Raw genomic sequence first — 12,771 nt, 5'->3', positions numbered from 1 at the left:
CTAACACCTTCCCTGACCGTACCTTTACCCCCGAATCCGCAATCTTTGGTTCAGACCGGAGTGACGGATCAGTCTCCATATCAGGGATCAAAAGGAGCCTTTTTCGTTAACCTTTTTTTTGTACGTTTTTTATAAAACCTACTGGCGACTCCATACTATTACTCCTCCATGTTATTTATTTCAAAAATTGAAATTTTTTCAGGGATCTCACACTAATATGGAAAATTTTGACTTCAACACTTTCTACGGGAGAAGAAATGGGTAAAAGAGATTTACCTTGGGCAGGACCATGTGCGTTATGCCACGAAAATGATTCGCTCGAAACTCTAGAACATCTTTTTTTCGTGATTGTGGTTTTGCTGAGCGTTTGTGGTTAGGATCTTCTCTTGGTATTCATAGTTCAATGGGGAGGAGTGTCTCTATTCAAGTTTGGATGGTTAACTGGTTAAACTTCATTCGCAACAATGAGGATAATCAAACTGGAACGATCGCTTTCTTGAGCATTTTGCCTGTAATTTGGACTGCGAGAAATAATATGATTTTTAAAAATGTAAGTCCAAATTGCAGGTCATTGATGGCATTGCATCACCAAGGAGTTCAGAACGTAACTCAAGCTTGGGAAATGACAAATGAAAAAAACAAAGGTGGAAGGACGTCAATAAATGATGACGACAACATGTTGCATCAAAGACGGTTAGTTATGGCGGGATATCCAATCTTTGTTATTGGTAACAGACAACATTGTTCTCTTTTGCGAGGTTATGTTGATGCAGGATGGCGCAAGACATGCGAAGCAGCAATCGGATGGATTATTAAAGATCAAACTGGACAAGTCATTTTCGAACAGTCAGAGAGAATTTGGGCTGAATCTCCTATACAAGCCGAGGCAAAAGGTTTTTTGGAACTAACGCGGTGGACATTAAAGAATAATTTTCTTCATTTTTCTATAATGAGTGATTGCCAGAAATTTATTCTACAATACTTGGGGCTGGAGGCACACAACATGAGATCAAATGTTTGATCACAGAAATTTGGAATCTTGTTCCTAACTTTCATTGTTTTTCAATTTCGTTTATTCCGCGTGTTTTTAATAAAAAGGCGCACGGACTAGCTGTTGCTGCCTTTGCTTTGTAAGATACTAGTTTTCCACTTGGCAAAAAAAAAAAAAAAAAAAAAACTTCAGTTTGAGCTGATGCATAAACTAAAGATACATATTCTATCCAGATTTCAATCACATCAAATTATTCCCTGATTTTAGTTCTCTGCCTTCAGTCACATGAAAATCATGACGGATTATTTCACCCCAAACTAAAAAATAGAACTTATTCTATACCGAAAACAATAAATACCATCATCAACATTATTAATCCCAAGCCCAAAAAAAGTGGTGACCGGAGAAAGAAGACAAGGGCGGCAACAAAAGCAGAAAAGAAACATGGCTATCTGGGCAAGTGACTTGCTACACTCTTACAAGCAAACACTCACTAGCTAGGCTCCTACCCAGAGGAACTCGGCTATTGCTTAATTTTGAAAAAGGAGCGTGATCCGTGATCTAATCACCGAGTTTCATCTTCAAGGTTGTGGAAAGCAGCAATCAAATCATCGTGAAGCTTCTGGAATTTGGCGACAAGTGTGTCCTCTCCTTCAGCAGGATCCTCGAATTTCTGAGACCTGTTATACCAATGAAGTCCTTATTAGATGCCGTTCTGCAAAATGACTATCATATTATGAAGATTAGATTAGATTAGATTATCAAAGCCGTTTGTTACACTTACACTAATCGGTAGAAGAGATCTCCCAGCTTAAGTTTGATCAAGCTATAAGTTACTCTTTGACCATCTGAACCAGCACCGCGCTCCACCGCCTGAAGTTAACCCATACAGGCATTAAAAAAACACCCACCACAAGACAAACCTATCGTTTATATTTAGACCTAGACACCACATCTTTTTCAGATCGAATTATTACAAGAACAGTTATCAGAACTTTTAGAATACGGTTCAGTTTGGATACGGATCACGTCAATCGTGTCTTTTCTGTTGAAACATTTTCAGATTTGGTCAACTCCAGTTTAGTATGGTTCAAGTTTTCTTTTTAGGTTCAGATGCGGACAGTTCAAGCCTGGTAATTTGGGTCCGACAAGTTTTGCAACTCTAGTTTTATTGCTGCTAAAGATCTTCCATGGCGATTGATATGAGTATGACACAAACTATCTCGAATGCCAGCCCAAAGATGAAAATGATTGACCATTATAGATAGAATAAAGTCACTGCTTCAATTGGCAAATCAAGTGTCCACACAGCTATATTGTCTATATACTATAAGATTATCATCTCTGCCACCCTCTTGTTCAAGTGTATGTAATTACGCCTTTTTATCAATTTCTACTTTACCTTTAACCAAATTATACTGGACTACAATCACAACCTCGAAAACCCACAGGCAAAATGCAAGTCATAAGTAAATGTCAAGGGATGTAAGTTGTACCTGATTGGCCAAATTGTAGAAATGGATGATGTTGCGCATCATCCAGACTGACTTATAGAATGGGCAAAACTTGTCATATCTGTTATCAAATGGAGCCTCGCCACAACAAGATAAGTTTACTCATTTCACAGCGACGAGATGTAAAGCAAAGAGGTTAAAAAACATACGGGGTAAAGGCATTTTGTGCTAGGTAGTCTTCTCTCAAAAGTTTAGCAGTGTCCAAGGTGATTTTATCAGTCTCAGCCAAAGCATCTTTTCCGACAAGCTGAAACAATTAATCAATCAGTTGTCAGTACAAATAGCTCATCTAACACACATATAGTTAACCTCAGGTATCCTTATGGGTCTTGTCCTGGAGCAGAACTCGGTTACTGGATTAACCCTTAGCAATTTCCGAATTGGTTTGAGCAAATTCGGTCATGGCGCTGGTTTATATATAAAACACGTTATTAAGAGTGTATCACAAATCAGGTGTGGTGTATCAATACTATATATTATATCCAGAAACCAAAGGACTTCAATTTAATTAAAGAAAGTTATACAAATTAATTATACTATATAGTTTTAAATCACTAGCACCGTGTGATTGACCCGATTAAGGGATCTCAATGCAAATATTATATAGTTTGGGTTAAAATTAAATTATATAGAAGCTTGGTAATTTTCCTAAACATTTGTAAGAGACTAAAACATGGTCAATTTCCTTAAAATAAAATAATTAATTAAGATGTCAATTTCAAGGAGACTAAAAGAAAGAAGATGCTTGGTAATTTTCCTAAATATTTATAGAAGACTAGAAGATGGTCAATTTCCTTAAAATAAAATAACTAATTAGTATAAGCATGCACACTTATGGTATTAATTATTATCATCATAAAATTATATATTAAATTTAAAATCTATGCAATTTTATTAAATTTTATAGTTTATTAGATGTATAGAGATGTTAATTATTTAACATACAAAAATATAATATAAGTAGGTTATAAATAATTCAAGTTAATTCCATAATATATAATATTGCATAATTCTTTCGATTTGATTTAATGCATATATGTAATATATTTATATAAATACATAATTCTCTTAAAATTGCATGCCTAAGTAGTAACATTGGATAGAGTTATATGATAGTAATTACTCATTTGAATAGTAAAATTAACAATATTATCAGCGAGATTAGTGAAAGTGGTAGAAACAACAACGGGAGTTGTGAAATAATCAATATTAATGCGGCAATAGTGAAAGTAACAATAATTACGGCGGGAGTAGTGAAATTATCAATATTAATGCGACAGTAGTGACAGTAACAATAATTACGGCGGGAGTAGTGAAAGTAACAATGATTACGGGCAAGTAGTGAAATGTTATTACTATTGTTTCATTAATAAGAGTAAAATATTAATAGCGGGAGTAGTGAATTTGTCTCAAAATTGATTTCATTGTAATTTTAGGATGTCATAGAAAAATATATTAATGATAAATTTATGGGTTATGCAACTTTAAGTAATTTTATTTAATGAAAAAAAAAATTTAATGGTAAGTAGAGGTAGCCCGGGCGAAGCCGGGCACCAATACTAGTTCTTATTGAATTAGACAACCTTGAATCAGAAAACAGGCTAGCTTACATAGCTCTTGATAGAGACAAAAACTCGCTAAATAGTACACAGAACCAACCACGAGATTAGACAACTTAAGGTCTATAGCATTTGTTACAATAATTATGCACAAAAATTCATTAGTTTTTCCATAACAAACTTGGCTTTCAACAGGAGACCCGCAAAATTAAAGAACTAACGACAGTGATAAGACATATACCTGGACAATCTCATTGAGATCATCCTCCCTCTGCAGCACCTCACGAGCCTTTGTCCTGATACTGATGAAATCAGGGTCAAATTTCTCATAAAATGTTTCCAGAGCCTGCAAACATCAGACCTATCAGCTAGTCAATGCACCAATTCATTAAAAACAATGATGGTATAGAATAAATTGATGCCATCATAAATGAAACACGTAAAGCAGAATAATTTCTTACCGATGTGTACTTCGAGTAAGAAATAAGCCAGTTGACTGACGGAAAATGTTTCCTCTGGGCTAGTTTCTTATCCAAACCCCAGAAAACCTGAGAAACAAAAGAACACGTGGATAAAGTTTTGATGAGTATATGACACAAAGGAATGAAAATAAAATTGGATAATAATTCTGATGTTGAAAAGCCACAATCACCAAAGAGTTTCTAAACAGAGGAGAACGGCAATACAATGAATGACATGTAAGTGCAAGGATGCTATAAACAATAGAAAACCATGTACTCACCTCTGTGATTGAGGGCTAAACATTGTTTGACATACATTTAAGGCAAGCAAGAGGCTTAGCAAAGGAAAATAGAATTGAAACTATCCTTTTTTTTTACTTTTATCGACACTATCTTTTTTACATTTAATACAACAAAGGTGGAGGTGGATTGATGGATCGGGATTGTAACTACTCTGAAACCTCTACAGCCCATATACAGTAGTACTGTAATAAAAACTTGAAATTTCTCAACTTTCGTTAAGGCCAAATTTGCGGTGACAAAGCTAGAAAACAACCAATAATTTTCTGATGCGGACAATCTTTATCAGTAATGAAAACAGATGGCACACAACAATAGATATGCAACATACCTGGACAATACTTAGGGTAGCAGAAGTAACAGGATCAGAGAAATCTCCGCCAGGAGGGGAAACAGCACCAACAATTGTAACACTGCCATTACGTTCCGGACCACCAAGACATTTAACCTTACCAGCACGTTCATAGAAAGAAGCTAAACGAGCAGCCAAGTAAGCAGGATATCCACTATCAGCAGGCATTTCCGCCTATATACAGCAAAGAGATAGTAAATATCACAATTCAATGTTTGGCTGAGAGACTGCTGACAAAAGAATCAGCATAAAGTATAAAAATGGCACTAAACCCACGCACCCATCAGCCTCACAGAGAAGGCGACAGGTTGTTCCTTCCAATCCATAAACCTATGTTACTTGGGTTCATATTAATTTGTAGACCTATATCCAACGCTCGACAGTACAACATGGGAATGACACTCGGACACTTCATTTTTTGACCATAAATAAGGGTCTTGGACCCGCACCCGTGCTTTTTATGATTTCCAAAGTTATGACAGTAAGCCATCGAATTCATTTCACCGCATTCAGCATTTTAGCTAATCAATTTACTAGTTTGTGTAAGCAACAAAGCACTTACTGCAACAGAAAAACAAAAACAAGTAATTAAACAAATGAAAAGTGCAGTGGGACAATCACCAGACGTCCTGAAATTTCACGCAATGCTTCTGCCCATCGAGAGGTCGAATCTGCCATCATACTAACATTGTATCCCATGTCTCTGAAGTATTCAGCGATTGTGATGCCTGAACATTGAAACTGGTGGAAGTTAAACACTGAGTAGCTGAGAGCAAGCAGACAGTAGTGCAACAGTAACTAATCCTCTATAAACTGAAAGATTGAGAGAAGCTATGAATTTTCCCGCTCAATTCACTCTAACCTACAAATTGGCCCTAATATTTGAGGTTATTCTATACAAACGGTGGGCCTAACATTTGATTCTTATGTGTTAATCTTTGTAGGGACATATTTTTACTAAAATATTTCAGGCTACTATATATTTTACGTGTGGCGTATTCTACCACATCTTTGCTCAACAACTATACATTTTACACATATTATTACACACTTTTACCCATAAATGTATCTTAAATATTATATTACAAATATTTTAATGTAAATTAATAAAATACAAAAAACTACCTAGAATACAACACAAAAACACAATATAAGTAAGGTTTAAGCCTTTAATAAATATAATATAATATTATCTTTAATAAATAAGTTTTTTTGACAAAAATAATCCAGTTCAATTTTCAACTTTATTCGGGTGTAAAAGTGTTAAGTTTTCACTTTTCTACCCCTTAATTACTACACATTAACAATTGCAGATTGGAACATTAAATTTAAAATCAATTTAAATACTACTCCTAGTTTAAATGATACTTTATCTATACATTACAATCTAAAAAACTGGGCATTCGCAAGGGATGCACACTAGTAAGAGAACATATGACAACATCAGCCAAATAATTGAATCACAAACACAAATTACTTGCACAAATGTTTTCTGTTTCAACTATGAAATTCATTTCAAAAGACAAAAGCTGGTTCAAGAAAATACCAGTGTAAATAGACGCTTCACGTGCAGCCACAGGCATATTTGAAGTATTAGCAACAAGTGTTGTCCGTTTCATCACTGATTCTTCACGTCCATCGGGCAATGTCATGGTCAATTGAGGGAAATCCATGAGCACCTGAGTTGAGGAGAGTGGGTTTACAACTCGTAATAAAAAAAAGTAACACTTACGGTAAATCCTTCACACTCAAACACATACCTCAGCCATTTCATTTCCTCTCTCCCCACAACCGACATAAACCACAGCATCAGAGTTTGAGTACTGCAAAACAAAAAACAAAAAAAAAGCAAATACATATTAGAAGACTTCACCTTACAGTGAGAAACCAGTACCTAGCAATATACAGGAAAAAAGGGGAACTTGCCTTAGAAAGAGCTTGACTAATCACAGTCTTCCCACAGCCAAAAGCCCCAGGAATAGCACAAGTTCCTCCGAGAACTGAAGGGAAAAGAGCATCAAGAACACGCTGAAATACAAATATTCAAAAAACATCAGTGACACCTTCACCAAACAAAATCGTGAAAAATTAAAACAAAGAAAAGGTTCCAGCTCATAACCTGCCCAGTCAGCAGAGGGGTGTCAGCTGCAAGTTTTGATGCAACTGGCCTTGGTGTACGAACAGGCCAACTCTGTAAAGAATATGTTAGAATGATAACAATTCAGCATACAAACAAAACAATAAACCAGTAACTTCTAGAACATGGAACAGCATGATCAACAGGCCTACAGTCCCAAGAAAAAGCTAAAAAAAATAAAAATGAAATCACCTGAAGCATGGTAAACTTCTTTACAACATCCTGAAACTCAAGTTCAAGGACAGTATCCTGCACACAAAAAAAAGGGTGAGATACTAATTATCTAATTCTTAAATTTACATCAGCAAAAGCTAGAAGTTTAAGAGATGAAATGTTGTAGTAGATCGGTAGAATGACCTTTAGAGAGTATTGTCCTGGAGGAGCAATGTAAGAAATCTTTCCCATGGAATCAGGAGGCAGTGCCACATGATGCTGCATTAGAGTATTCTCATCAACGACCTGCATTAGCAAGTCCAGGTTGCAGAGTTAGATGAAGCTCAAATGTCAGGAATGTGAGCACTTTACAAATGTTTAGTGCAGACGTATCCATGATTAAATCACAACTTACAGCATACAAGTCTCCACCAGTTAAAAGATCTCCTTCGCCTGCAGCCAGTAAGAGAACACATCAAACCTCTATTGACGCACTCCTCGATAAGAAAGAAACAGACATGGATGAACCCAAAAGTATGATAAATATTACCTAATTTCTTAGGCTGAAACTCCCAAAGAATATCTTTGTCTAGTGCTGGCACAGCAACACCACGAGGTATGTAGACATCGCCAGACCGTATAGCAATAGTTTTAAGTGGCCTCTGCATATATAAATTTATATTAACAAATTTGTTTGAGCAAATAAAAAATGTGGTGAAAAAATAACAAAAGTAGATAAGTTTAGCTTGGCAACTGCATAAAGAGTAGAAATTTATTGGACAATTTGATTTCAGTAAGTAGGAAATACGCTTAAAGACAGATGAGAAAGGTAGTCGAAAAAATGTTACCTGAATACCATCAAATATGTTACCAAGAATTCCAGGGCCGAGCTCAACAGACAACGGCTGAATACAAAAGGAAGCAATGAATAAGAAAGGTGATTAGGAAAGTGAGAGAGTGGAGTGAGGGGTGGTGAAGACATTACCTTGTGGGTACGAAGAACGGGATCATTGACCATCAAGCCAGCGGTTTCCTCATAAACTGATAAGTCATTAGTGAAGAAGCAAGTAGAGTTAATTCTTATTGATAAGATAACGTAATAAACACATAAATATTTTCCAAGATGAAGAACGGGATGATTGACCATCAAGCTAGAAATGGATACATAAGAGCAGAGGTAGTAGTAGTACCTTGAATGGTAGCTGAATCTCCTTCTAACCGAATAATCTCTCCGATAAGATTATCGTGTCCAACACGAACCAACTCATACATAGCGGCCCCGGCCATTCCATCGGCCACGACCACAGGTCCCGACACCTTAAAAGAATAATTCAAACATTGAAGCAATCCTAATTATAATTATAATAATTAATAAAGATGATCCATCCACATTGTTAACTTATTATATGTAAAATTGAAAGAGAAAAGGTTGGAGCGCATGAATCAAATAATGAAATCCGTATATACAATACAAAGTACTCCGTAATAATAAGAGTGATTAATGATAATAATGATCAGTAAAATTGAAAAAGAGAAGAGAGCGTACTTTGCGAATGTAACCATACTCGCTCTCCTTTTCGGAATCCTCGAAAGTAGTCAGACGATCACCATAAACAGACGGCATAATAATAATAATAATAATAATAATAATAATAATAATAATAGTAGAAACAGATATAGAGATAGAGAGACAAGGTGTTAATCTGAACGAAGGTGTGAGTTATTTGGCGCTTTCACGACTTTGTCTCTCTCCCTGTGATAGGAGTGTTTTGTGTCGGTCTAAGAGGGCGATTTTATCGTATCTTTTAATATGGGTCTTAAAGTGTGCTTATCCTAGTATTTGATAATCGGTTATGATGTGGTAACTTGTCCATTCTACCTCGGTTTCACAATTGATTTTGATGCACGAAACCCGAGGGTCGAGGAGAACCTTTCCACGGTCAAGACATGGCACAAGCGGCTCACATGTGGCCTAATATCCGGCTGGGAGAAGTGAGGAGTGAAGATTAGAAGAATTGAGATCAAGTGAAGAGGTCAAGAATCTTGGAATTTAGAATTCCAAATTGCGAGCCTAGGCGCAGGCTGCGCAAATGAGGTCTTGTGAACTGCGCCCGATTGCGCAGCAAGAAGACAAGAGTACTTTTAGCGCACCTGCTTGCTACTGTTTTACGGGGCTTTCTAATCTTCATTTGGGCTTCTTAAGTGGAGATCTTTTTAGGTTTTCGTGAAGCCCTATATATACCCAAGATTTTGAAGACCTGAGGACTATCTTAGAACATCATATCATCTCATCTAATCTCATAATTTAGGGTTTGAATCTTGTAACAATTAAGAAGACTTTTTCATACAAGTTGTAATCTTTCTTTGTTATTTGGGTTTTATGAAGACTATGGAAGGCTAATCTTCCACTACTTGGTGTAATCCATTTCAAGCTTTCATCTTTATCATTGTATTGACTCCTTAATCTCTACTCTTTCATTTATTTCAATTTCTATGTTTGAATGTCATGATGAATGTTTTGTTGTGAGAAGTGATCACTCTTGCCTCTTTAATATTCATCTATTGCTTGAATGTTGCAAAGTTTCTTACTTTTGTGATATCTTGTTGAAGCAACTCATATTGTTGTTATCTTGGTTTAAAGTATCAATCTTGGTGAGTAGAAATTGAATATGTCATTGGGTTTGTTGGCTTAGACATACTCTTGTGATATACCATTTACTTTCCTCTTGGTTTTGCTCTTCATGCTCTTGGCTACAATCCTTACATGGCTTAGTGTTGGAAATTGTAGTTTAAGTAGGATTGTCAGTGTTGGCTTAGATAGTGGTAATCAATTGCTTGAGGATTGTTGTTGGGTAAATGAATTTAGAGAAGAAAGAGTCATACTTTGAGAAAAGGTGGAACTTGTAGGATTATACCAAGTTTTCTCTCATATTATTGTTGTTTGCATATCAAGTGTTTGTTGGTTTGATTCTTAGGAAAGTTTACATCTTTAGTTTTGTTATGCTTGTTTCCAATCAAATGCCTTTCTCCATTTATGTCACCACTTGTTTACCATTGTTCATAACCATTGTTTGTTGATAAACTTAGTTAGTAACTCTTAATTGTGGTTAGAGTCTTAATTAGTTAATAGAATCCTAATTAGTTGTCACATAGTTTACAATTCAAGTTTTAGTCTTAATCCCTTCTCTTGGGTTCGACCCTTACTTCCCTTTACTACTATTCTTAATTGCATAGTGTAGAGTCAAGTTTGGTTTATAAATATCTAATTTGGTAGCTTAATTCTAGTATTTAACGACCTAGTATTTGGCTAATCACCCAGTTAACACCAAAACACACAACAAAACTAGATTTCCACCTCTCGCTCTAAACTTTGTTTAACTACGCTATCTACATGAGCACTTAAATCAACTTGTAGGTAAGAGCATGTACAATAGAAAAGATTTACCCTCCTCTTAGCCCTCTCTCTCATCTAAGAGGAGGTCCTCTCTATTGTGGAATATGCATAAAGGATCCTCTTAGAAGGAGGATGTTCTCCACTTCCTCTAGTTTTAGAGGAAGTGGAACATTGGCCCTTGTGCTAACTATCCAATTATATTTGTCCATATTTAGTATTTGCTTTTTGTTTTTTTCTTTTAATATAAATTGAAATGCAATTAAAATGTTAGAGGATAAAAAAGAGGACCCTCTCTATTGTAGAGCAAAATAAATAAGAAGAGGATGAAACTAGTGAGGATGGAAGTGGATGATAGAGAAAGTGAAGTGTCGAAAAAAGAGAGGGAGAAAGAAAAATTAAGAGGATCATAATCTTCTCTCTATTGTACATGCCCTAAGGGGTTCTTCTAACCAGGTGTTAATGAGGTGAGACAGCTCACGAGCAACTCGAGATCGGTTCGATCAAAGCTCGGCTCGAGAGCTTAACGTATCAAGCCGATCAAAGGCTGGCTCGACTCGAAAAGTTTGCGAGCGGCTCGAACTTATGTAATTATATGAGATATTACTCATATTTTATAAAAATATGCTCATTTTTTATAAAAATATTTTATCATGATTATATCTTTGTATCACACATATCAAATGTCTCGCTGAATTGTCAAATATTTTTATATATAACATTCGAGCCTTGTTATTGAAAATATCGGAAGAAAAAAACAAAAAAAAAAAATAATTTTATATAGGCTCGATTTTGGCTCGAACTCCGCCTGTGAATATTTTCGAGCATTCACTGCCGGTCCCAAGTCCGGATAAAGGAGGAGGGTTGCAGTAGGTGTGTGGCAGCCAGCATAAAAACTTAGTCACATTTTATGGACATGAATCGGAATTTGAACATCGTTGGGGCGTCTCCTCAGAAACGACGCGCTGCACTTCTTAGACCCAGGTGTAGTGAAACGTATGTGAGGGTTGCTAGGTCGTCGCCCGGAAGCGACGCGCCATTTTTACACCTGAGGGTGGTGTCAAATAGGTAAGGGTGTGCTACATCTTCTAGACCCGGGTGTAGTGAGAAATATGCAAGGGTTGTTAGGTCATCGCCCGAAAGCGGCGCGCCACCTCGAAGTATGGATGTGGTGTCAAATAGGTTTGGATCCAGGAAGCATGGTCAAGAGCGGGTAAAGAAATTAGGGCATGACTTTAGGAAGGGTAGTAGGTTACGTTTTGGTACTTGGAATGTTGGCTCTTTGACATGAGATTAGTTGAGGTAGGGGAGGTTATGAAAAGGAGGAGAGTGCATATAATGTGACTACAAGAGGCAAAGTGGGTCGGAGATAAAGCAAGGGTGATAGCGCCTTGGGGTTATAAGCTTTGGTACACGGGTAAAAACAAAAGTCGTAATGGAGTGGGTATTGTCATTGATAAAGATTACATTGATGATGTGGTAGAAGTATCGAGAAAGAGTGATAAGATTATGAGCATTAAGCTTGTAGTCGGGGTTGAGGTGCTGATTGTTATTAGTGCTTACGCACCTCAAGTAGGATTGGATGCCTATTTTCGACGAGCCTTCTGGGAAGATCTGACAGAGGTTGTAGAACGAGTCCCCATTGGAGAGACATTGATCATTGGTGGTGACCTCAATGGGCATGTGGGTACTAGTCGAGTTGGCTTCGAGAGCATTCATGGGGGTTTTGGGTTCGGGGAGAGAAATGAAGCAGGAAGTGACATATTAGATTTTGCTTTGGCATATGACTTGGGTATAATGAACACTTGGTTCGAGAAAAGGCATTCTAATTTGGTGACTTATAGGAGTGGAGGAAATGCTAGTCAAATTGACTTCTTTTTGGTAAGGAATGTGTGGAGGAAAGAGTACACCGA

At 36.6% G+C, this 12,771-nt stretch overlaps 1 protein-coding gene across 1 annotated transcript; it reads right to left on the bottom strand.

Moving 5' to 3' along the window:
- Positions 1 to 1,167: 1,167 nt before the first annotated feature.
- Positions 1,168 to 9,202, bottom strand: LOC141600006 (V-type proton ATPase catalytic subunit A-like). Its single transcript, XM_074420154.1, has 20 exons — positions 9,014 to 9,202; positions 8,658 to 8,784; positions 8,453 to 8,508; positions 8,316 to 8,372; positions 8,018 to 8,129; positions 7,883 to 7,920; positions 7,672 to 7,773; positions 7,507 to 7,563; positions 7,297 to 7,368; positions 7,104 to 7,205; positions 6,938 to 7,000; positions 6,724 to 6,856; positions 5,799 to 5,905; positions 5,157 to 5,351; positions 4,526 to 4,612; positions 4,306 to 4,410; positions 2,655 to 2,752; positions 2,488 to 2,566; positions 1,776 to 1,864; positions 1,168 to 1,671 (listed from the first exon to the last, which is right to left on the bottom strand). Exons 1-20 carry the CDS (start codon positions 9,089 to 9,091, stop codon positions 1,557 to 1,559), a joined length of 1,872 nt encoding a protein of 623 aa, XP_074276255.1. The 5' UTR covers positions 9,092 to 9,202; the 3' UTR covers positions 1,168 to 1,556.
- Between the last annotated feature and the right edge of the window lie 3,569 nt (positions 9,203 to 12,771).

Source organism: Silene latifolia, chromosome 9 (genome assembly GCF_048544455.1).
Source record: "Silene latifolia isolate original U9 population chromosome 9, ASM4854445v1, whole genome shotgun sequence".
NCBI lineage: Eukaryota > Viridiplantae > Streptophyta > Magnoliopsida > Caryophyllales > Caryophyllaceae > Silene > Silene latifolia.
This window is presented reverse-complemented; position numbering and strand designations above follow the sequence as displayed.

Bases quoted from the DNA above. Each gene is read 5' to 3' on its own strand.
- LOC141600006 (XM_074420154.1), bottom strand. From the start codon at position 9,091: ATGCCGTCTGTTTATGGTGATCGTCTGACTACTTTCGAGGATTCCGAA. The intron at 5,906-6,723 runs GTATTTTCTTGA...TTCAATGTTCAG, and splicing joins TGAAGCGTCTATTTACACTG to GCATCACAATCGCTGAATAC. The intron at 1,865-2,487 runs GTACAACTTACA...GGTTAACTTCAG, and splicing joins TCTACAATTTGGCCAATCAG to GCGGTGGAGCGCGGTGCTGG.